General features: G+C 39.5%; 1 protein-coding gene and 1 long non-coding RNA gene across 2 annotated transcripts; both read left to right on the forward strand.

Moving 5' to 3' along the window:
- The first annotated feature begins 372 nt into the window (after positions 1-372).
- On the forward strand, positions 373-7902 carry LOC138903731 (uncharacterized). The gene is made up of 3 exons (XR_011413105.1): positions 373-708; positions 973-1088; positions 7588-7902. It is a non-coding gene; the product is annotated as an uncharacterized lncRNA (long non-coding RNA).
- An 11781-nt stretch (positions 7903-19683) lies between these two features.
- On the forward strand, positions 19684-21528 carry LOC138903250 (uncharacterized). The gene is made up of 3 exons (XM_070191186.1): positions 19684-20244; positions 20344-20563; positions 21008-21528. Exons 1-3 carry the CDS (start codon positions 19684-19686, stop codon positions 21526-21528), a joined length of 1302 nt encoding a protein of 433 aa, XP_070047287.1.
- The last annotated feature ends 1165 nt before the right edge of the window (positions 21529-22693 follow it).

Genomic DNA, 22693 nt, shown 5'->3' on the forward strand with positions numbered 1-22693 from the left:
ATGGATTAGTTCCATACAAGGTACCACATGACCGTGATAGTAAGGTGTATAAAGTGTGTTAAAAGTAAGTAGTATTTTAAGTAATTTGAGATAATTCTTAATTATATGGATAAGTGAATAATTATTAATTTTAGTGGGAGATTAACAATAAATTAAGATAATTGGTGGTTAATTATTGGATAAGATCATCACGTGGCAGCAAACCAATCCAAGAGTTGTGACTCATAAGTCACTATGTTATGTGGAAAGTCTTAACAATATGAGTCATTTTCATTTTAATAAAGGAAAGACACATATGACATGAAGTCATATCCATCCTTAAGAAACAGAAGTCAAATATTCATTCTTGTATTCATTCAAACGTAAGTGTTTGTATGTTACAAACATAAGTCACGAAAGTAAGTCACATATGCAAAATAGTATCTTCAACAATAGTTCAAAGACAAATTTCATCTTGGCAGCGTGGTATTTGTTTTGCAATTCAATGGAAAGATTCAGCAACTTATTCAAAATATTGGCAACGTGATTTTTCTACAAAAATCATACAAGACTACGTAATGTTATAGCAACGAGATTTCGCGTTTCTAAGGGAGTACGGTGCAACCTTTCTCAAAAATATCATATGGATTTTTCCCTACTTCGATCCGCCGTTACGTGAGTTATCGCAAAAGACGTGTGTTGGAAGGATTGTCAAGAGAATCGGTTCAGGTATGTTAAGGCTATCTCTTCTTTCTTTTGGCATGATTAATACAATACAAACGAAACGAGTAAACGCACAATTTTCATAAATGACTCTATTCATATAAGTATTAAGGGTGTCTATATTATTGATTCCCCATGTGAATTATTATTATATCTTCTGTTCACGGGTATCAGAAAAATACGTATTTGATAAAGTTTATCCGACATGCATATTATTTTCATTCCTTACATACTCGGTACATTATTTGTACTAACGTCCTTTTTGCCTAGGGATGCTGCATTTCATGTCCGCAGGTCTCGATAGACAAGTCGAGAGTCCTCCAAGTAGGCGATCAACTCAGCGGAAGATGTCGGTGCACTCCATTTGCTCCAGAGTTGCTTGTTTGGTCAGTATGATTTAGATGTGTATTGTTTGGTATGGCGGGACTCTGTCCCGACCTTTATGACAATTATATATTCTTAGAGGCTTGTAGACAGGTGTCATGTATATGAAAGATCGTACGGCCTTATCAGCCTATGTTTTGAGTTTATTAATGATCATGTTGGCCTATTAGGCCCGTATATCACGTGTATATGATGATGTAATAAGAAATATAAGTTACGTTGGTACTCGGTTGAGTAAGGCACCGGGTGCCTGTCGCGGCCCATCGATTTGGGTCGTGACAAAAGTGGTATCAGAGCAGTTCTGTCATAGGGAGTCTACAGGTCGTGTCTAGTAGAGTCTTGTTTATGGGTGTGTCGTACACCACACTTATAAGCAGGATGCTACAGGGCATTTAGGACTGTCACTCTTTCTTCTTACTCTAGATCGTGTGGTAGAGCTCGCTTATAAGAATTCAAACTCCTAGCTTCTATTTCATTCGTGATAAGATGATACCTACAGTTGGTAAGAGATTAAATGTGGTTGTGGAATAGTTGAGTCAGAGGGACTCGATTTACATGATGTTTATGATGAGTAAATATAAGGTCTTCAGTAGATCATATGTGTACTAAGACGTGTAAGCCTCTTGATTAGGAGCCTTAAGGCAAGGATATCTATCCACCCCTATGGTGAAAAGCAATGAGAGATTCAGAAGGTAGATACAAGTTTCAACAAGTAAAAGAAGCAAGATGAAGAAGGGTAGGAGGCGCCCAGTTAATGAAGATTATCAGTATTTACAATCCAGGAAGAGGAATATAAGCCTTTTGGGTTACCTTCAACAATAACAGAGGTATGTATAATTGACCACACCCATCTCAGTTATACCCTATTGGGGGCTAACAAGTGTAGTTTAAGAAAAGGACGGGATATCAGGATCCGGCTGGGGTTAGAGTAACCCAAAATGGTGAATGAATTGTTTGTGTTAGTTGACATTTCCGAAAGATATTACAAATATACTAATAGATCTCCGTGTGAGGCACCCAGATGGTGCACTCTAGAATATTACAATTAGATGTGAATACTAGCATGATCAAAACAATTCAGAAGATAGGCACTGAAAGCCTGGAAGGGATAAATATTACCTTAGTGTGGCTCGCGTCCCCTAGTAGAGCGAGAAAGTTAAGCAACCCGAAGAGCCACTAGATGGAGCAAAGGGGAGCTAAAAGCGAAAGAATGTCTTGTTTGAATTTTCAGAATAAAGTGATAGACATAAATATTAGCGAAAAATAAGAAAAGAGTTAATAGAGCATTATGAGTAAGATATGATACATGGATGACAACGGTAGATCAAAAGATGATAGTATTACAGAGTCTATAGTCAAGTGAAGGAAAAGACAAGAGATGACAGACCTTGAGACAACAAAGAGTATAGGCCATAAAGTCATTTTCTCATTTCGAGAAATAAGTTTGTGACTCCAACGCAACTACTGGAAGGAAAAGTTAGACCCCAGAATAATAGAAATCAGTATGGACTAGTGAACAAGATAAACTAAACATGAATAAGGGACTGAGTGATTGGGTAATAGTCAGCATCATGAGAATTTCAGATTTCGTTCCGGCGATAATAGAGTGGATAACATAAGAAGATTCATGAGAAATTCAGAGAATGGTCATTCAGGAATACGCTTCCCTAAAGCAAGCAATGTGAGCAAAGTTAAGCTTAAGGGACTGTATGTGCCAGTTATACTAAGTGTCACCCTCGCAGATAAGGAATTTTATTATCCTTGATACAGAAGGATTGCCGCAAGGCGATTAAGGGTCATCGATGATTTGAAAAGACGCCAAAAATGAAGAGGTAAAATATCTATAGGTAGATCCTCGTGGCTCTAACTCCTAGTACTCCCTTAAAGGGGAGAATATGGAGTGATGTGGCATTAAGTCAGAATTAAGTGGTTCTAGTAACTATGGATTAATAAAGGAAGAATGTGATAAGAATGAGAAAGGGATAAGATTGTACTTATTCAAATCCTACAGATATGCTACGATTCCAGAACATTATGCAAACACGACGTCAAGGAGAGGAGGTAAGGGTTCCTGCCTGAGATGTTATTGATATGAGAATGAGCCAATGAATAGTTAGTAGTTGATTCAGGAAGAGCCTAGTTATGGCTAGACAAGAGGATACAAACAAATCAACAGATCGTGCAAGATAAACATAGTGAACCCCAACATGGGAAATTCAGTCTCGCAGATATGACATTGTAATACTTGAGAAATATTCAGATAGAAGTTGGGGTAGTTAAAGGTGTCGTATGAGTGTTACAGAATTAAAAGAGAGTGCCATTGGGAAGACTGTCAAAACTTCAATTCAGGAGCAACCCTACGAGCGCAAGGGCTTGGAGGTAAGTAATTGCGGATAGTTATAGGCGAGGAAGAACATCGAAAATTCTATCGGGTATATGATGTAATAAGCTTGCAGCTTTACAAGAGTCAGAGGATCCTCCCTAAAGTACTACAATGAAAGACTGGCTGAGGAAATAAGGAATAAGGCTTCAACCTAAGCTCAGTGACCTAAAAGAGGGAATGGCCTTATAACAACAGTCTCACAAACAACATTGTATGCACTCCATAAGAAAATGGCACCTACCGTGGCTAATGAACGGGAAGTAAAATCATGAGTGATGTTTAAGATCATATGAGTTGTATGGAATTCCAATATGTGTGGGCACTAAGGTAAGCTAAGTATGCACGCAACAAGGGGGCAGAAAGACTAGAAAAAGAAATTTCCTACGTTTAAAGAAAGTTGAGAAGGAACAAAAGGAATTATCCGATTAATAATCCAGAGTTAGTTACATTATGAATGCACTCAAGATTTCGGAATATTATCCATGCAGCATATATGTTGACAATCATACAACCGTAGAAGATCCCGGTATAAGTTAAAAGAAAGAATTGAGCCCAGGTCATAGACAAAGGATTGAATTGTTAGAAGATTGTATCGTGGATATTCCATAACGTCCATGAAGGGCTAAAGTAATAACTAATACCATGAGACGCATATTAGAAGATAGCTTAAGCCTACATAAAGGTTGCTTAGAGGGAAGAGGAAACTAAAGAGTTACATTAACTAAGTAAATCAGGAATCTGATTATTGGACCCAGAAAAATTATAAAAATCATGATTGAGAACATTGCACAATCACTCTTAATATCAGAGGTACAAGAGAGATGGTACAATAACCATATTCTATAACGGCTCTATGATAAAGCAAGTTAAAAACAAAGTGCCAGCCTTATAAGAAGTCAGTATGAAGCTCCCACCGGATTGTGTATGCACCAGAGGTGCAAGTATTATAATAGAGCTTCAAGTTGTGGATGTGAATTATACCTATGTGGAAAGGAGGTCATGAAAGAGATAGAAGATGTAATGCGAGATTTTAAGGTAAGTAAGGTAAAGGTGAACAACGTACGAGATACTCAGGTGCAGAAGGTTGTGAATAATCTATACTTCAGAAAGAGGGCTAGAAGCGTTGGGATTCAGTATCCAAGAATGATAGCGGCATCGTCAGTTGCATATATCTTCCAGCCTATGGTTTCTAGGTACCAAGAGGCCTAGTTAAGAGAATAAAGAAGAGTTTGAGACTTTGTGATGTCTCACTTGATGTTCCAAAATAACACAAGGAAATCTATGGTGCAAGCAAGTTAAAAGAAGGTTGCGAGTAGTATAACTAGATATGTGTAGGTCGCAAGCTAAAGTATGGTAAAGCGACAAGGTTTTAGGAAGACAGGAATAAGGATAAGAAAAGGCGAGTGAGAAGGTGACGAGAATGGATAAGTCCTCAGGATTAAGCCCATGAAAATAAGAGAGTTGATGATTTTTTTCTAAGTTATAGAAAGCGCAATATAGCCTGACTGAACTCAAAGAAGTCTAAGACTAATGACATTTAGAAGAGATGGAATACCGCCCTGATAGTACAATGAGGATATAATTGTGATAGATAAAGGATGACGATTGGGCCTTCGATTGAGTAATGATTTGATGAATTGTACAGGATTAAAATACCCATGTAATGTGAATCACATTGGGATGCTATGAAATACGGTCATGGAAGCATGGTATCGCCCCCAGGTGGATTAGTCTAATAATTTAAGATGTTCCCCAATGAGACGTAAGCCCTAGCGGCAGTATTACATAAGAAGTCAAGTTATCGGTATTAAGGTGAACCAACAATGGATGGATAAAAGTTACAAAGTATGAGATGAGATTAGACCATCATTCTTAATATGAAAAGTAATGAAGAGGCATTAAAGGACTTAGATTTATGCATATAGGATAAGCAACGAGAGTAACCTGGAGTTTGGTAGCAGACCTTAGTAACGATAAATCAAAGTAAGAGTTATGGCAGTAAATTCATACGGATGGATAAACGGATCTATGAAATAAGGTATAACAATATTCGTAAGTTCAACAAAGTACCAAGCGAAGGACTTCAGTATACCCATAGATGCCCAGAGGGACATCTTATCAAGCTCTGTATATATTTACAAGTGAGGTCTAGAGATTGGCTAAAAGCCGGAGGAAAAAGGAGAGAAGAGTCGCATAGGCGTACTTACAAGGAAAAAGTCGTACAGGCGGCATGACAGAAGGTAGCAAGAGTTACGAGATTGGAAGAATTACGACCACAAGTCATGGTGTGAGAAAGAGGCTTAAAGGGGAAATGCCCTGGGCTTAGGGATTCATTCACAGAACAGTCTCCTAGATGGCAAGAGGAGTACTAGAGTATTCTCAAGAGCTATGCGTTATGAGAATGATAAGTACATCAGTCAACATTTAAGGACGAATGTTCCAACGGGGGAAATGATGTTACACCCCATATTTTCGTACGTGAAAGTACGCCATAAATAAATTAATGAAATCTCGGAAATGAGATGTTACATCCCGCATTTTCGTACGTTGAAGTTTCATCGTAAGTTAATCGACGTAAGTTCGGGAATGAGATTTATTTTGGGATTATAAGTACTACGCTATTTCAAACAAGTGATAAGTTAATTCGTGAAGGTGAGGGGAGTAAGCGAATTGAAGAAAATGAATTTCGTTGAAGTTTGTCATTTTGAGGTAAAATACGGCCCGAGCTAAAATACCCGGTATTTATGGACTAGTACCATACAAGGTACCACATGGCCGTGATAGTAAGGTGTATAAAGTGTGTTAAAAGTAAGTAGTATTTTAAGTAATTTGAGATAATTCTTAATTATGTGAATAAGTGGATAATTATTGATTTTAATGGGAGATTAACAATAAATTAAGATAATTGGTGATTAATTATTGGATAAGATCATCACGTGGCAGCAAACCAATTCAAGAGTTGTGACTCATAAGTCACTATGTTATGTGGCAAGTCTTAACAATATGAGTCAGTTCCATTTTAATAAAGGAAAGACACATATGACATGAAGTCATATCCATCCTTAAGAAATAGAAGTCAAATATCCATTCTTATATGCATTCAAACGTAAGTGTTTGTATGTTACAAACATAAGTCACGAAAGTAAGTCACATATGCAAGATAGTATCTTCAACAATAGTTCAAAGACAAAGTTCATCTTGGCAGCGTGATATTTGTTTTGCAATTCAAAGGAAAGATTCAACAACTTATTCAAAATATTGGCAACGTGATTTTGCTACAAAAATCATACGAGACTACGTAATATTATAGCAACGGGATTTCGCGATTCTAAGGGAGTATGATGCAATCTTTCTCAAGAATATCATATGAATTTTTCCCTACTTCGATCCGGCGTTACGTGAGTTGTCGCAAATGACGTGTGTTGGAAGGATTGTCAAGAGAATCGGTTCAGGTATGTTAAAAGCTATCCCTTCTTTCTTTTGGCATGATCAATACGATACAAACGAAATGAGTAAACGCATAATTTTCATAAATGACTCTATTCATAGAAGTATTAGGGGTGTCTATATTATTCATTCCCCATGTGAATTATTATTATATCTTCTGTTCATGGGTCTCAGAAAAATACGTATTTGATTAAGTTTATCCGACAAGTATATTATTTTTATGACATTTTGGAAAATCTTATTAACGTATTTCATATGCATATATACATGCACATTGACCCATGACCAGTTATATACGCGTATATATATGTATATATATATATGTATATGGGATATGGAAAAGATTACGGCGTTATATATGCACCACCACTTGATCAGCTGGTATACATTGATGAATTGCCCACAATGGCCGAATTGATATGATGGAATGCCCTCAGAGGCTTGATGATGTTATGAACGCATATAACTGTGCCTGGTATGACATTTATACGCATATGCATGACATTATAAAAATGAAATGGTTCACAAAGTTATGCAGACGTACATGTCTAGTCTTTTACTCCATGTATCTCTCATATTTATTATTTACTGGTTTTTATTCCTTACATACTCGGTATATTATTTATACTGACGTCCCTTTTGCCTGGGGACGCTGCGTTTCATACCCGCAGGTCTCGATAGACAGGTCGAGAGTCCTCCAAGTAGGCAATCAGCTCAGCGGAAGATGTCAGTGCACTCCATTTGCTCCGAAGTTGCTTGTTTGGTCAGTATGATTTAGATGTATATTATTTGGTATGGCGGGACTCTGTCACGACCTTTAAGACAATTATATATTCTTAGAGGCTTGTTGACAGATGTCATGTATATGAAAGATTGTACGGCCTTGTCGGCCTATGTTTTGAGTTTATTAATGATCATGTTGGCCTATTAGGCCCGTATGTCACGTGTATATGATGATGTAATAATAAAGATACGTTACGTTGGTACTGGGTTGAGTAAGACACCGGGTGCCCATCGCGGCCCATCGGTTTGGGTCGTGACATTCATGAGAACTGGCTCTATCTTCATAAATAAAGCTAAGCATAAAGTTGCTAATGGAGGTCGTGATAGCATATCAGCCAACTTATTATGAGCTCCCTTCTTGTACCTAATAACAAGATTAAACTGCTGCAAGTATGTCATCCACTTCATATGACGAGCTTGCTGCAAACGATATTGCACTTGTAAATACTGTCAAGGGCGATGATCGGTATGAACCACAGTTTCTTTACCCAAAAGATAAACCCGCCAATGCTTGACAGCTTGCTATAAGGCCAATAGCTCTTTGTCATAAGTGTGATAATTTTTCTGAGATCCTTGAAATAACTCAGAATGATAAGCATTTGGCCGCCCTTCTTGCATTAACACAGCTCCCATGTCATAACCTGAAGCATCTACTTCTATCTCAAAAGGTTTCTGGAGATTGGGTAGCGCCAATATTGGTGCCTCATTTATTTTTCTTTTCAGCAAAAGGAAAGATTTTTCTTGTTCTTTATTCCATTGGAATTGTTGATTAGCTTTTGTCAGTGAATGTAAAGGTGATGCCAAGATGGAGAAATTCTTGATGAATTTTCGAAGATATTGGCAAGCTCCCACAAAACTTCGCACCTCTGTTACTGTCTTTGGTCTTGGCCATTCTGTGATCACCTTGATTTTATTTGGATCAATCTGCAAGTAGCCATTTCCTACCACGAACCCAAGATACACCAGTGTTTTCTTCCAGAATTCACACTTTTTCTTGTTGAAATGCAACGGATGTTGTCGTAATAGAAGAAATGCTTGCGTCACATAATAAATGTGCTCTTCCCTTGAATGACTATAGATCAAAATATCGTCAAGGTATACAATATCAAACTGCTTAATATAAGGCCTCGATACATCGTTCATCAACCGCATAAAGGTTGCAGGAGCATTGCATAAATCAAACGGCATTACCATCCATTCATATAGCCCTTGGTGTGTCTTAAATACTGTTTTCGAGGAATCGCCTTCACGAATTCAAACTTGATGATAACCATACTTCAAGTCTAGTTTGGTGAACACAGTTGCTGGTTTTAGTTGGTCCAGCAAGTCATCAATCCGAGGAAGGGGGCAACAATTCTTGATGGTGATCTTGTTAAGTGCTCAGTAATCGATACACATACGCCATCCTCCATCTTTCTTTGGAACCAAGACAACTGGTGAGCCACTTGGTGAGCTGCTAGGCTTAATCACACCATTTTCTAGTAACTCTTGCACTTGCCGCTTAATCTCCTCATTTTCCAATACCGAGTTATGATACATGCTGAGGTTTGGTAAGGTTGAGTCACAGAGGACCTGAATCTCGTGTTCTACTGCCCTCATTGGTGGTAATCTGCACATTTCTTCAAATAAATCAGCATATTCATCTAATAAATGCTGAAAATCACCCTCTATTTCATTGCAATAAAAAGTAACAGATTCAACCTTGGGTATAGACTCTATTGACCTGATCAACATTAGCACGAACCGTTGACTTGCATTTAGTAATGTTTTAGCCTGACCAGCTGTTACCAATTCTATTTTTTTGCTTGGGAATATCTCCATGGACGACATATGTCTTTCCATACTTTCGAAGGTGATATTTCTGAGCTCTTTGATAATAGATTGCATTTCGTTCCCAGAGATATGGATTACCGAAGATCACTTGGAAAATATAAAGGGGAACTATCTCGCACAACACCTCATCAATGAATTGGCCAGTGATGGCGAATCGCAATTTGCATTGCTTCTGGATATTTGTCTCTGCTCCTTTGTGAATCCATACCAAGTTATAAGGACGAGGATGAGTCACTGTTTCCAATCCTAGCTTCTGCACTAAGCTTGCAGATATCAGATTTTTCTGGCTTCCTAGGTCGAATATAGCTCCAATCACATCTTGTTTAACTTGAATACGCACAACGAATAGTTCTTCTTTAATGTCTGGTGTAGAGGGAGGTCGCGAGCCTATCTCCTTCGGCATGGCCATCAAAGACAAATTCATGTCCGCATTACTTACTTTCCCGAGCTCAACAAGATCTTCAACAACAATTAGTGTTGCTGTATGCTTCCCTTTCTCCTCTTTCTTCCAGTTCTTAGGGAACAATTTTGAATGCAACTTCTAGAATTCTTTCTTGTCATGACCTGCAATTTTATAGTGCCCATAATACTTTTCAGATTTGGATGTTAGTGAAGAAGAGTCACCCATCTTTTGATTTTTAGGTCTGAATTTCTTGGTCTGCTTGAAATTTCATGTTTGTGACTTCTTCTCGCCATACGCCCTATTTTTTCTTTCAATAGCCATAGCTGTGGTGCTTGCACTAGATAAATCCTGAACTGGAAACAGACTTAGTTCAGCCCAAATTTGCTCATGTAAACCAGATTGATACTTTGTGCAGGTTGACGGGTTATTCAAGGATACTCCTAAGGTTAGTTCTTATCGCCTAAACTCAGTAGTGTAGTCTTGTACTGTTTGATATTTCTTTTGTCGTAGTCGATGACACTAGTTCCACCGCTCTTCTAAGTACCCCATAGGATAAAATTCCTTTCGTACGAGTCGCTTAAATTGACTCCAAGTAAGGCCATCAACTTCTCTAGTTTTAGTAATATCCTTCCACCAAGTTTTTGCATGTCCCGTCATTTTTAACGGTGTGTAGGAGACGTTTTGGGAATTTCTAAACCTCTGAAGAGTGAAATATGTCTCCAGCTAGTCTAGCCATGAATCTAGTTTCTCTGGATCAACTACTCCATTGTACACAGGGATTTCAACCTTCGCTTCCACCTTAAATATTTCTGGAACTAAGGTGGCTGTGTTTGTACCATCACTGCTAGCATCTTCATCATCAACATCGCCAAGTTCTCGTCTTCTCTGGGTGTCGACCATTTCCCTGAAAGTGGAATTGATATTCTCTCCTTCTCTTGGAGGCATAGCTGCTTGATTTTTTATCCAATTAAGGACAACAACCATATCAGAAGTAAGCTTTGAAACTTACTCAAGCAAATTAGAAGTTAGAGCCTCGTCATCGTTGGCCATTGCAGGGAATAGTTGTTGCACTAAACGTCGATGTACGTGCAATTCAAAAAGTTGTTCACCTGTTGTTTTGTACCCGGACTTCATTTGCACCATCCACAGGCAGGATCTATTTGCTCTGATACCAAAATATGATCTTCTTAAGTGAGTAGTGTTCAATGAACACAATAGTTCTATAGTATAATCAAAACATCAGGGAAAAAGAAGAGAAAAGACAATGAAACTCAAACTGAAAGACCTTCTTTTATAATAGAAATTGAGAGGAGTTACATAGCAAAACACATCTATCCCTCTGTGTTTTTCAAGCAGCTACACATATCTTTTTATATACCACTTAGGGTCTGATTCTGTTCCTAAAAATCATCAGGACTGTTGCCAAAAATCAGGAGCTTTTTAAAAGTCTGTTACCTAGCTTTTTGGTTGCTGAAGACCTGTTCTACCACCAGATTTGTTTCCACCGAAATCTGAACAACTAACAGTAAAAAATACAGCAACTAACAGTTAAAAAAATAGAACACGGACACTAGATCATCCTTGATCAACTACCACGAAATCAGTAAACTCTCCTGAGCCCATGTTCGCCCACCAACTGTAAAAGTCTGTTCATCCCCCTTTGACATCAACTGACAGTCCGACAATACATTTCCAAACTCGAAGTCACGTTTCACACCTCTCCATTTCCAGCAAACCCCCCTGCCATAATCAAGCTTCTTTCATCCAGCAACCACCATCCTAAATGAAATGCATAGGCTTAGTCATTATCCACCATGATTCCCAAATCACTCTAAACTTTCTTCAAGGCAAGTGGCTTCCTACCACAGAATCCATATGCTACTCTGTCACTCCCACTTCGGTTAAACCACCTCCTTTAAGCAACTTCTCGACCTCTACTCTTCATACTTGACGTACTAGTAATTTGACTATCGCGAGACACCTCTCACCATGTCTTTCCTCATCCTTCGCTACCCAAATGTTGCATCAAATCAAAATCCATCTCTGTAGCCCCTGAACTAATAAATTGCTTCCAACTCTAAACCTCCTGGAAGATTATCTTTCTCAAGCCATCACCATTAGAAACACCAATTTGATCCCGAAAGCTCTACACACCACTATCTCTGACAATTGCTCCCCCGACACAATTTCATAAGACCCTTCCCCGAAGAAAAATCGCAGAAGACCGTAACACCGGCAAACTTTAATGCATTCAACAAAGATGATGACACCACATCACAATTGAGAATTCCACCATGCCCGAAAATACCAAGTCTCGTTACCCCATCAACCCAAACCTGAACGTCCATAGATCGATTGCCTTTCCTCTGTTGGAATTTAATGCTGAACCTCTAAATCATTCACTGAGAAATCTTCCTTTCAGGTCATTCATTGCCTTGACACATAAACAAGCACCCTACCATTACACCAATATTGTACGATAACAACGCATGGACATCATATAAATCCATTCACGGTCTCGAAACCATACGAAATACAGTTACTGAGCTGGAACAAAAGAACATCCTTCCGCAAGGCGACAATAATAGCCCGCCCAAACACGCAGGGAAAAACATCCTGCACCACGTATGCAGTACCACTACAATGACTTAAAGACCAAATTGATAACAAACGTCCCACGTCGCGCAAGATTGTGTAGGAAGGAAATAAAGGCACAAGCCTCAATGGAATCAAATCGCACGATGAGGAAATCAAGAAAGGAAGTTCTCCTAACAACTTTGTAGCCTCTCGAATATAAGTACAAACGTCTCCGTACCGATCCATAAGACTCTACCGGACTTGCTCATGACTCGTGAGACCTAAGTGAACCTAACACTCTGATACCAAGCTGTCACGACCCAAAATTCACTATAGGCCGTGATGGCGCCTAACGCCACCGTCAGACAAGCCAACAGTGATTTATCAATGTATTTACTCATTTTATTACTTTCGTAAACATAGATTTTAATAAGGATGGATATTTACACTTCTTAATCCACGAAAACGTAAAATATATGTAGTTTATAAAAGAAATAGAAGACGATAATAATATATGAAACCGTAAGCATCAACTAATTTAACCCCAAAACCCAGTGTCATAAGTGCATGATCATTTTCTAAGGAGTACAATACTAATACAATATTTGTCTAGAATGTAAATAGACAGAATAAAATACATAGTACGATGGAGACTTGGAGGACTACGATGCGTAGCCTGGAATGAAACCCACATAAAATCCCCTCAACATGTGCGCCTACGCGCTAAGATGATCACCAAATAAACCTGTCAGATCCTGCACATTTAGTGCAGAAGTACAACATGAGTACGTAAATCAACGCATAGCGAGTAAGTATCTAGCCTAATCCCAGAGAAGTAGCGATGAGGAGTCGACATCGACACTTACTATAGGTCCAATAGAGCAATATAATAATTCATAAGCAGATATGAAGCACATAATAATAATGGGGTGAATCTGTAAGTTACATAATCTTCCAAATATTTCTCTTAAAGTATAAATTTCTCAATCTTGTATTCTACCTTAACGACTCAGAAAATGTCAAGTGCCAATATCAAATGAATAAGGAATACCATATAAAATGTCGGGCATCAGTGGAAAGATAATCTCGTGACTCTTCGGATTACCAATGATATAAAGCATGATTATGCCGAGGTCGTTCGACACGATTCAGAATAATATGTACACTGCCGAGGATCGAGCGGCACAAACCATAGATACATCTATTATACTGCCGAGGCATTCGGCCCGCTCCACAAGAAAGGAAGTTATCGAATTACGAGACACGTGCTTACAACACAGTACATGGGCACAATAATAAATATACCTCTTTACATTTATCAAATATCTTGGCAACAACTCAAAGTGACAAAATTCGGCCTAATATATTTATATGTTTCTAAATCAATTTCAGTTAAAATTTTAATTAATTAAGCTAGCAAAATGAGTCCAAACAATTCAAATATTACATTATAAAGTCCTAAGTCTGCCCAGACACAAACATGCTTTAACTATGTACGGACTCTTGTCACCTCGTGCGTATGTAGTACCCACAACTAGTTGCACATAACACTAAATATCACCTAGGGGTAGTTTCCCCCTCACGAATTTAGACAGGAAATTTACCTCGCTACGAAGTTCCATAACCGGATCCAACACCTCTCTAACACCTCAACTCAAAGTCAAACGATACATAACTAGTCAAACAATGTGCAACTCAATCAAAATATACTTCAATGCTTATAATTAATCAATTCATAACAATCCCCAATTCTGCTATAAAAGTCAATAAAGGAACCCCTCGGGCCCACGTGCCTAGATTCCAAAAATTTTCGAAGATAAACTTTACTCATAACATTACGAACTCAAATATATAATTTTATTACAAATTCTATGTCCAATTTCATGGTCAAAAATTCAAAAATACAAATTTCTAGATTTTTTACTAAACCCCCACAATTTCTATTAGTTTTCATGCTTAAATCTATACATAATCCATGTATTTAGCTCACAATGTGTAGAAATCACTTACCTCGGGGTTGATGATGGAAATGGCACTCCACAAATCGCCCCAAAGTCGGCTCCCATGGAAGAAATAAGATGAAAATGGGCCAAACCCTCGTCTTTAAAACAACCACACTGCCCAGCCCGACTTTCGCACTTACGGCCCAAATGTCGCACCTGCGGACAAATCCATCGCAGGTGCGATTCCCTCTAAGGCCAGGTAAATACACGTCGAAGTAAAATAATCATGCTCCTACGCGATCGCTTCTGCGGTCCACCTCACGCTCCTGCACTCCCGCACGTGCAGAGATTGTCCGCTTCTGCGACCCCAGCTGCCCAGCTCGCATTTCGCTTCTGCGGATCATTCGTCGCATCTGCGAGCCCGCAGATGTGGAAATATCCTCGCATCTGCATCCATCCTAACTCAGTCCAAATGCCGCTTCTACGACCACGGCGCCGCTTTTGCGGGCTCACACCTACGTCCCTTTCTATGCAGGTGCGATTGAACTAGATCCAAGTTGCCTCAGCACTTCTCCCAAGCCCAAACTTGATCCGTTTTCAATCTGATCTGCACCCGGGCCCCCCAGGACCCCATCCAAACATACCAACATATCCCAAAACACGACACGGGACTTAGTCGTTTCTTTAAATCATGCCAAACAATATCAAAACTACGAATCGATGATCGAAATCGTTTTTTAAACTTTCAAACTTCAAAGAACGCGTCCGAACCATACCAAAATATTCTGGAATGATGCCAAACTTTGCGTACAAGTCACAAATCACAATACGAATCTATTCCAAGACTAAGAAACTCAAATTGACATCGATAACACCAAAGTCCACTTTAAATCAAATTTAAGGAATTCTTAAACTTTCAAAATTTAACTTTCCATAATAAGCGTCGAAATACTCCCGGACCACCCGATACTTAACCCGAACATACTACTCAAGGTCTCAAACCGCTGAACGACGAGCTAGAGCTCAGAATAACCGATCGGGCCGTTACAAAAGTTGTACATAAGATAAATACAATGAGGAAATAATTAAAATACAGGGTATAATGTGCTGTTTACTATGGAAATATTCTGGAACAATGTTTTTGTGACTGAATCCCAATTCCAAATACCAAGCGAGCAAGCCCATAAGAATGCTAGTAGCAAGCAGGCCAAAAATGAAGTGATGACCCAAAATAGAACCGGGTGGCCTCATATGTATATCCTAGACTTAAGTACAATGTAGTACTTGTACTTCATAATCAGAAAACCCTAGACATTTTTGTGCAAAACTTCATCGTCTCCAATACCCCCCCTCCCCAAGTTGGAGGAGGAAGAAAACACACCCAACTTGCCCAATAAATCATGATGTAAAGGTCATGTGAGTGGTTTTGTGAAGAGATCTTCCAACTGGGCAGAACATCGAACAAAAGATAATGAAATCATCCCAGCTAGATATTGTTCTTGCACAAAATGATAGTCGATTTCAACGTGCTTCTTCAGTTTGTGAAAAACGGGGTTTTTCGCTATATAAATTGCTGCTTGGCTGTTAGAGTGAAGGTGACTGGAAGAGAAATAGGAATTGATAAATCTTCAAAAAGATGAACCAACCATGTAAGCTCTGCGACCACTCACCTCATAGATCTGTATTCTTCCTCGGCCGAAGTAAGCGAGATTGAAGTTTGCTTCTTAGATTTCCAAGACATAGGAGAGGTACCATGGGAAATGTAAAAACCACTCACCGACCTCCTCGAGTCTGGGCAGGTTGCCCAATCAGAATGATAAGGAAGAAGACCTAAAGAACCCAAGCCAAGGATCTTTGAACAAATAGCGAAGCACATAGAATGCTGCATCTAGGTGTGGCTGTCTTGGGTTTTGCATGTACTGGCTGAGGTGCTGGACTGTGAAGGACAAGTCTGGCAGGGTGTGAGTGAGGTAGTTAAGCCTTCCAAGGAGATGACAATACAAGGTGGGATCCTTCACTAGTTCCCCTGTTTGAGTAGACAGACAAGTGGATGGATCAAGTAGAGAAGAAACATGTGACAAATGGAGGGAGTCAAATTCTTGGAGAATGTGTAAAGTGAATTTGCACTGAGAAAGGATGAGTCCATCTATTTCTCGGATAACTTCCATCCCTAGAAAAAAATGTTAAGTCCCCGAGATCTTTAATACTGAATTCTTGATTGAGAAATTCTTTCAATGCATGTAATTCTGCACTGTCATTTCCTATCAAGAGTATAATATCCATGATGTGTGGCTATAATTCTATAGTTTCGTACATTATGTGCCTTGCATTTTACATGCATTAATGATAAATTACACTTTATTTGTGCATAATGGAGTCTATTTTATGTGTAGGTGAATTGGAGATGAAAGTAGAGTAAAATGGATACTTAAATGTTGAAAGTGTGCTCGAGAATAGTGAAAAGGAGAGACCTGGCGAGGCCAGCCAAAGGCCAGGCTGGACCAGGCTTTAGCCTGGCGAGGCCAGCCAAATTCCAGGCGTTAGGCTGGCGACGCTAGGCCTCAGGCCAAGTCCAATCCGACTTTTGAAGACTTAATTCGTTTCGGGTTTGACTAAGACTCGGCCCACACGTTTAGGGTTCCTTCTACACATATAAATAGACCTAAAAACACCACTTGGAGGGTTTTTTTTTCAGCAGCCACGTTTTTGGGCAGCTAGAGGCAAGAAAAGCTGGTGGAATCACCCCTTGGAGTTAGAATCATTATTTTTACATCTTTTCATCTTTACTCTGTATTTTAATTATGCAAAATATTTGGGATATTTTTACTATGAGTATGAGTAGCTAAAATTCTAATCTAGGGTTTTGATGGAACCTATTGAAGGATGATTTTCTTGTTACGTTAATATAGATTTGCCGTAGTATTTTCTCTATTTGTTCAACTATATTATTCTTGTGGTTGATTGAAGGGCCCTTCAATCAGCTGTGCCTATTTAGTATGTATTACTCGGGAGAGAGTGTATATTTAGGTAGTTGTTGAACATCATCACTCTTAAACGTATATGAGGGATCAATACGGAGGTTTAAAGGTAGGATTAGGGATAATGAAACTTTGGTGCGATATGAGTGAGCTGTACTTAATGCCAGCTAGCGTAATTCGGGTGAATATGTCTAGTAAATTGTGGTAATTACTCAGGAGAGAGTTACGACAGTTAGAGTGCTCATGATCGGTAGAGAAAACTTAGGCAAAATTATAGGAAACGTAGCGGAAAGGATTCCGACAATAGGGGAAATCACAACCTTAGATCATTCTAATTCTTGTTTATAACATGTTCGTAGTTAGTTGTTAATTATTACATTTTTATTACGTAATATTTAGTTAATAAAACACAATATATTATTTAAATATTTCTGAAGATTGATTGTGTAAATTTGTGCGAGTCTAGTAGCTGTGTTTGATAGGTTAATTCCTTGTGGGATTCAATCCGGACTTATTAGTAGGAATATATTTACAACGACCGCTTAGTCCTTTTTATAAGGCATAGTTGGGCGTTATCAAATTTTGGCGCCGTTGCCGGGGAGTTAACGATATTAATTACAGCTAAAAGAAGTGCTAGAATTCTTAGTGTAGTCAATTTTCCTATTTTAAACCAAATACATTGAAATTTTAACGTTTGTAGTCTTGGGCGTTACAGGTGCATGCCTAGGAATTCCTCAAGAACTGGTGAATTGCTTGAAGCGATATCAGATCCTGAGAAAGTTTTCGAGGCACTAAATCGTGCAAACAACAGAAGCAAACAACAACGAAACTCGAGAGAACAAATCGAACCAAACATGGCGGACGGAATAGAAAATCCAATAAACAACAAAAACAATGAGAATGAACCAAACATTCGGGGTGTGGTGCCTCTTGTACCAGAAACAACATTATGTGATTGGGCACAACCCACCGCCGACAATCTGGCAACCGCAATTGCAGTCCCTCAGATATAAGCAGAATCATTCCAAATCACAAATAACATGCTACATTTGTTGCAGAACAAGGGACTGTTCTCAGGGTCACACAGAAGATCCTCAACAGCACTTGAAGAATTTCATGTCAATATGTTTAACGGAAAGGCAACCTAACGTAACACCAGACGCAATAAAGCTTTTGTTGTTCTTATTCTCGCTGACAGGAGAAGCTCAGACTTGGCTTAATTCACTCCCCATAAATTCCATCACTACTTTGGAGGAATTAGTCAAGCAATTATTGAACAAATTCTACCCACCAAATAAAACTTCCCAACAGATTGATGATATATTAAGCTACAGGCAGAGATCAGCAGAATCACTACAAGAAACATGGGAGAGGTTCAAGGGCATGCTGATTAAGTGTCCATATCATGGTATTCCAGATCAGATGTTGGGGCAGAGATTCTACATGGGACTGGCTGACAGCTTAAAGGCCAATGTTGATGCTTCAACAGGTGGAGCATTTCTGAGTAAAACATTCCCAGAATGCAAGATCCTACTTGATAAGATGGCACAAAACTCAAGATGGATGACTAGAGCCTCCACGATCACTCCGGTAGTTCACTCAGTGGCGTTGGACCCAAACAACTCCATAGCTGAGAATGTGGCCACTCTAATGACACAAATGAGTATCCTCACCAAAAAGATTGATGAATCAGGCTAGAGGCAGTAGGTTCACATAGTTGACACAACTAATGGGGGCTTATGTACACCATGCATTAACCAACTATATATTTTCTCGTGGAGTGCGGAAGGTGACAACCAGCAATATCATGAAGATATGAACTATGTAGCCAACTATGGGGGACAGAGGCAAGGTGGTTTGAATTAGGGTTAACATAATCAACAATATAGACCAGTGCAATAGCAGTACAATAACAACAACAATCCTGGAGCTATGCGACCAATGGGTCAAGTTGCGCCTTACCAAAGGCAACAGGGCTACATCCAGCAAAATCAGCAGCTGACTTATCAACAACCTCAACAACAACAGATTATGAGGCCAGAGGATGGGTTTACTAAACTTGAGGGAATGCTACAACAATTGATTGGGTCCATAGGAAAAATGCAACAGAGGGTAGACTCACATGAATCAGCGATAAAGGGTATTGAGATTCAATTAGGACAGATTTCTATGGCCCTAAACAATCGTCCCCAAGGGGCATTACCTGCAGATACACAAGTCAATCCATAAGAATAGGGCCCGAAACAGCTTATGGCAGTGAGTCTACAAAATGGTAGAGACCTAGATCTGGAGCAAGAGATGGCTCGCGAAAGCCGGCCTACTGAAACACTTGTGCCTATACCCATCGAGATAGATGACTCAACAGGGTTAACAGAGGTGACGGTACAACATGTGCCAGCCGAAACAAGCAAAGAAAAAGAAGTCGCGAAGGAAAGTGAGTCAGAGCAAGAGAAGGCAATAGAAACAGTGCCAGAGCAGGTTCAAAATCAAACCACATTAAAGAAGCGGCCTCCAGCACCCTTCCCCCAAAGATTGGCCAAATATCAAAAAGATGAGCAATATAAGAAATTCTTGGAGATGTTGAAGCAAATTCAGGTAAACATTCCATTGATTGATGCCTTAAAGGAGATGCCTGGTTATGCAGAAATGATGAAGGACTTGATGTCTCATAAGTTCAACTTTCAAGACTTGGCCATGGTTACACTGATTCAGACATGTAGTGCTGTTGTGACAAGACCCATAGCTGAGAAGTTATCTGATCCAGGGAGTTTCACAATCCCATGCACAATAGGTAACTATGCATTTGCTAAGGCACTTTGTGATTTGGGGGCAAGCATAAACTTGATGCCCTTGACTATATACAAAAGGTTAGGCATTGGAAGAGCTAGACCCACGTCTATGTTGTTATAGCTGGCCGACTGGACAGTGAAGAGGCCCTCTGGTATCCTTGATGACGTATTAGTACAGGTGGGGAAGTTTGTTTTCCCAGCAGATTTTATCATTTTAGACTGCCGGGTTGACGAGGAGATTCCCATAATTTTGGGAAGGCCATTCTTGGCCACTGGTAGAGCCCTAATTGATTGTGAAACTGGGGAGCTAAAGATGAGATTGAACGATGAAGAGATAACGTGTAATGTGCAGAAATCTATGCGGCGACCCAGTGAGTTTGCTAACTGCTCTCTGATAGAAGCTGTGGATGTGATCTTGGAGGAGGAAGATGAGACTCTAAATGCAAAAGACCCTCTAGCAGCATGCCTCATGAACTTAGAAGAAATGAATGGTGAAAACTTGGCAGAGTGGGTTTTGGCCCTTGAAGGGCAAGGGTACTGGAAAAGAGAGCTCGAATTTGAGCCCTTACACTTAGAATAAAGAAAAACACCTCCAGCTAAGCCGTCAATTGAAGAGCCACCACAGTTGGAACTAAAACCGTTACCTCCTCACCTCAGGTACGCTTTCTTGGGACCTAAATCCACTTTACTTGTTATTATCTCATCCAGCTTGTTAGATGTGCAGGCAGAACAACTTTTGCAGGTGTTAATGGAATGCAAGACTGCAATTGGCTAGACCATTGCAGATATTAGGGGGATCAACCCGACATTTTGTATGCATAAGATTCTATTAGAATATGGGCACAAACCTTCCAGAGAACATAAAAGAAGGCTAAATCCCAACATGAAAGAAGTGGTGAATAAAGAAGTGATGAAGTGGTTAGATGCGGGAATCATCTTCCCAATCTCTGACAGTAACTTGGTTAGCCCAGTTCAGTGTGTGCCAAAGAAGGGTGGAATGACTGTAGTGCCCAATGATAATAATGAGTTGATCTCAACTCGTACAGTTACGGGTTGGCGAATTTGTATGGATTATAGAAAACTGAACACAGCCACCTGGAAAGACCATTTTCCTTTACCATTCATTGACCAAATGTTGGATAGACTAGCAGGGAGGTCTCACTTCTGCTTTTTGGATGGATATTCAGGGTACAATAAGATTTCCATAGCCCCCGAGGATAGAGAGAAGACATCATTCACTTGCCCGTATGGCATTGCCTTTCGGAGAATGTCGTTTGGCCTATGCAATGCACCGGCCACCTTTTAGAGGTGTATGTTAGCCATATTCACTGACATGGTTGAAGATATTATGGAAGTCTTTATGGATGATTTCTCTGTGGTGGGGGATTCATTTGAAGACTGTCTGCACAATTTAAAAAGAGTGTTAAAAAGGTGTGTGGAGACAAATTTAGTGTTGAACTGGGAGAAGTGCCATTTTATTGTACAAGAAGGTATAGTGCTTGGGCATCGGGTGTCCAGTAAGGGTATTGAAGTTGACCATGCTAAGGTTGAGGTGATTGAGAAGTTGCCACCGCCCACTTCAGTTAAGGTAGTAAGAAGTTTCCTTGGGCACGCTGGGTTCTACAGGTGATTTATAAAGGATTTCTCTAAAATTGCTAACCCCTTATGTAAACTCCTTGAAAAGGATCATTCTTTTATGTTTTCTGATGACTGCAGGTTAGCCTTTGAGGAGCTGAAAAGGATACTGGTGACTGCACCAATCATCGTTGCACCCAGCCGGGAACAACCATTTGAGCTCATGTGTGATGCGAGTGACTATGCTATAGGAGTAGTCATGGGGTAGAGGAAGGAAAAACTGGTTCACCCAATTTACTATGCAAGTAGAACGCTAAGTGGTGCACAACTCAATTATACCGTGACTGAGAAAGAGATGTTGGCTGTGGTGTTTGCATTCAACAAATTCAGGTCTTATTTGATTGGTTCAAAAGTGATTGTTTATACTGACCATGCAGCACCTAGGTACCTGATAGCAAAGAAGGAGTCAAAGCCACGCTTGATCCATTGGGTTCTTTTGTTACAAGAATTTGATTTGGAGATATGCGATAGAAAAGGGGCAGAAAACCAAGTGGCAGACCACCTTTCAAGGTTGGAGGGAGCTGAAAAGAAAGTCGAGGTAGAAGATATAACTAAGACATTCCCAGATGAACAATTGCTAACAGTGATATTGGAGGAAGCGCCATGGTATGCAAACATTGCAAACTACCTAGCAAGCGGTATTATTCCCTATGACCTTTCCTCTGTTCAAAAGAAAACGTTATTTCGTGACTGTCACATGTTTTTTTGGGATGAGCCTTACTGTTCAAAATTTGTGTTGATAACATGATCCGGAGATGTATTCCCGAGATAGACCAATCTTCTATTTTGCAGGCTTGTCATGCATCACCATATGGTGGCCACTTCGGAGGAGTAAG

This window comes from Nicotiana tomentosiformis, chromosome 12 (genome assembly GCF_000390325.3).
Source record: "Nicotiana tomentosiformis chromosome 12, ASM39032v3, whole genome shotgun sequence".
Classification (NCBI taxonomy): Eukaryota; Viridiplantae; Streptophyta; class Magnoliopsida; order Solanales; family Solanaceae; genus Nicotiana; species Nicotiana tomentosiformis.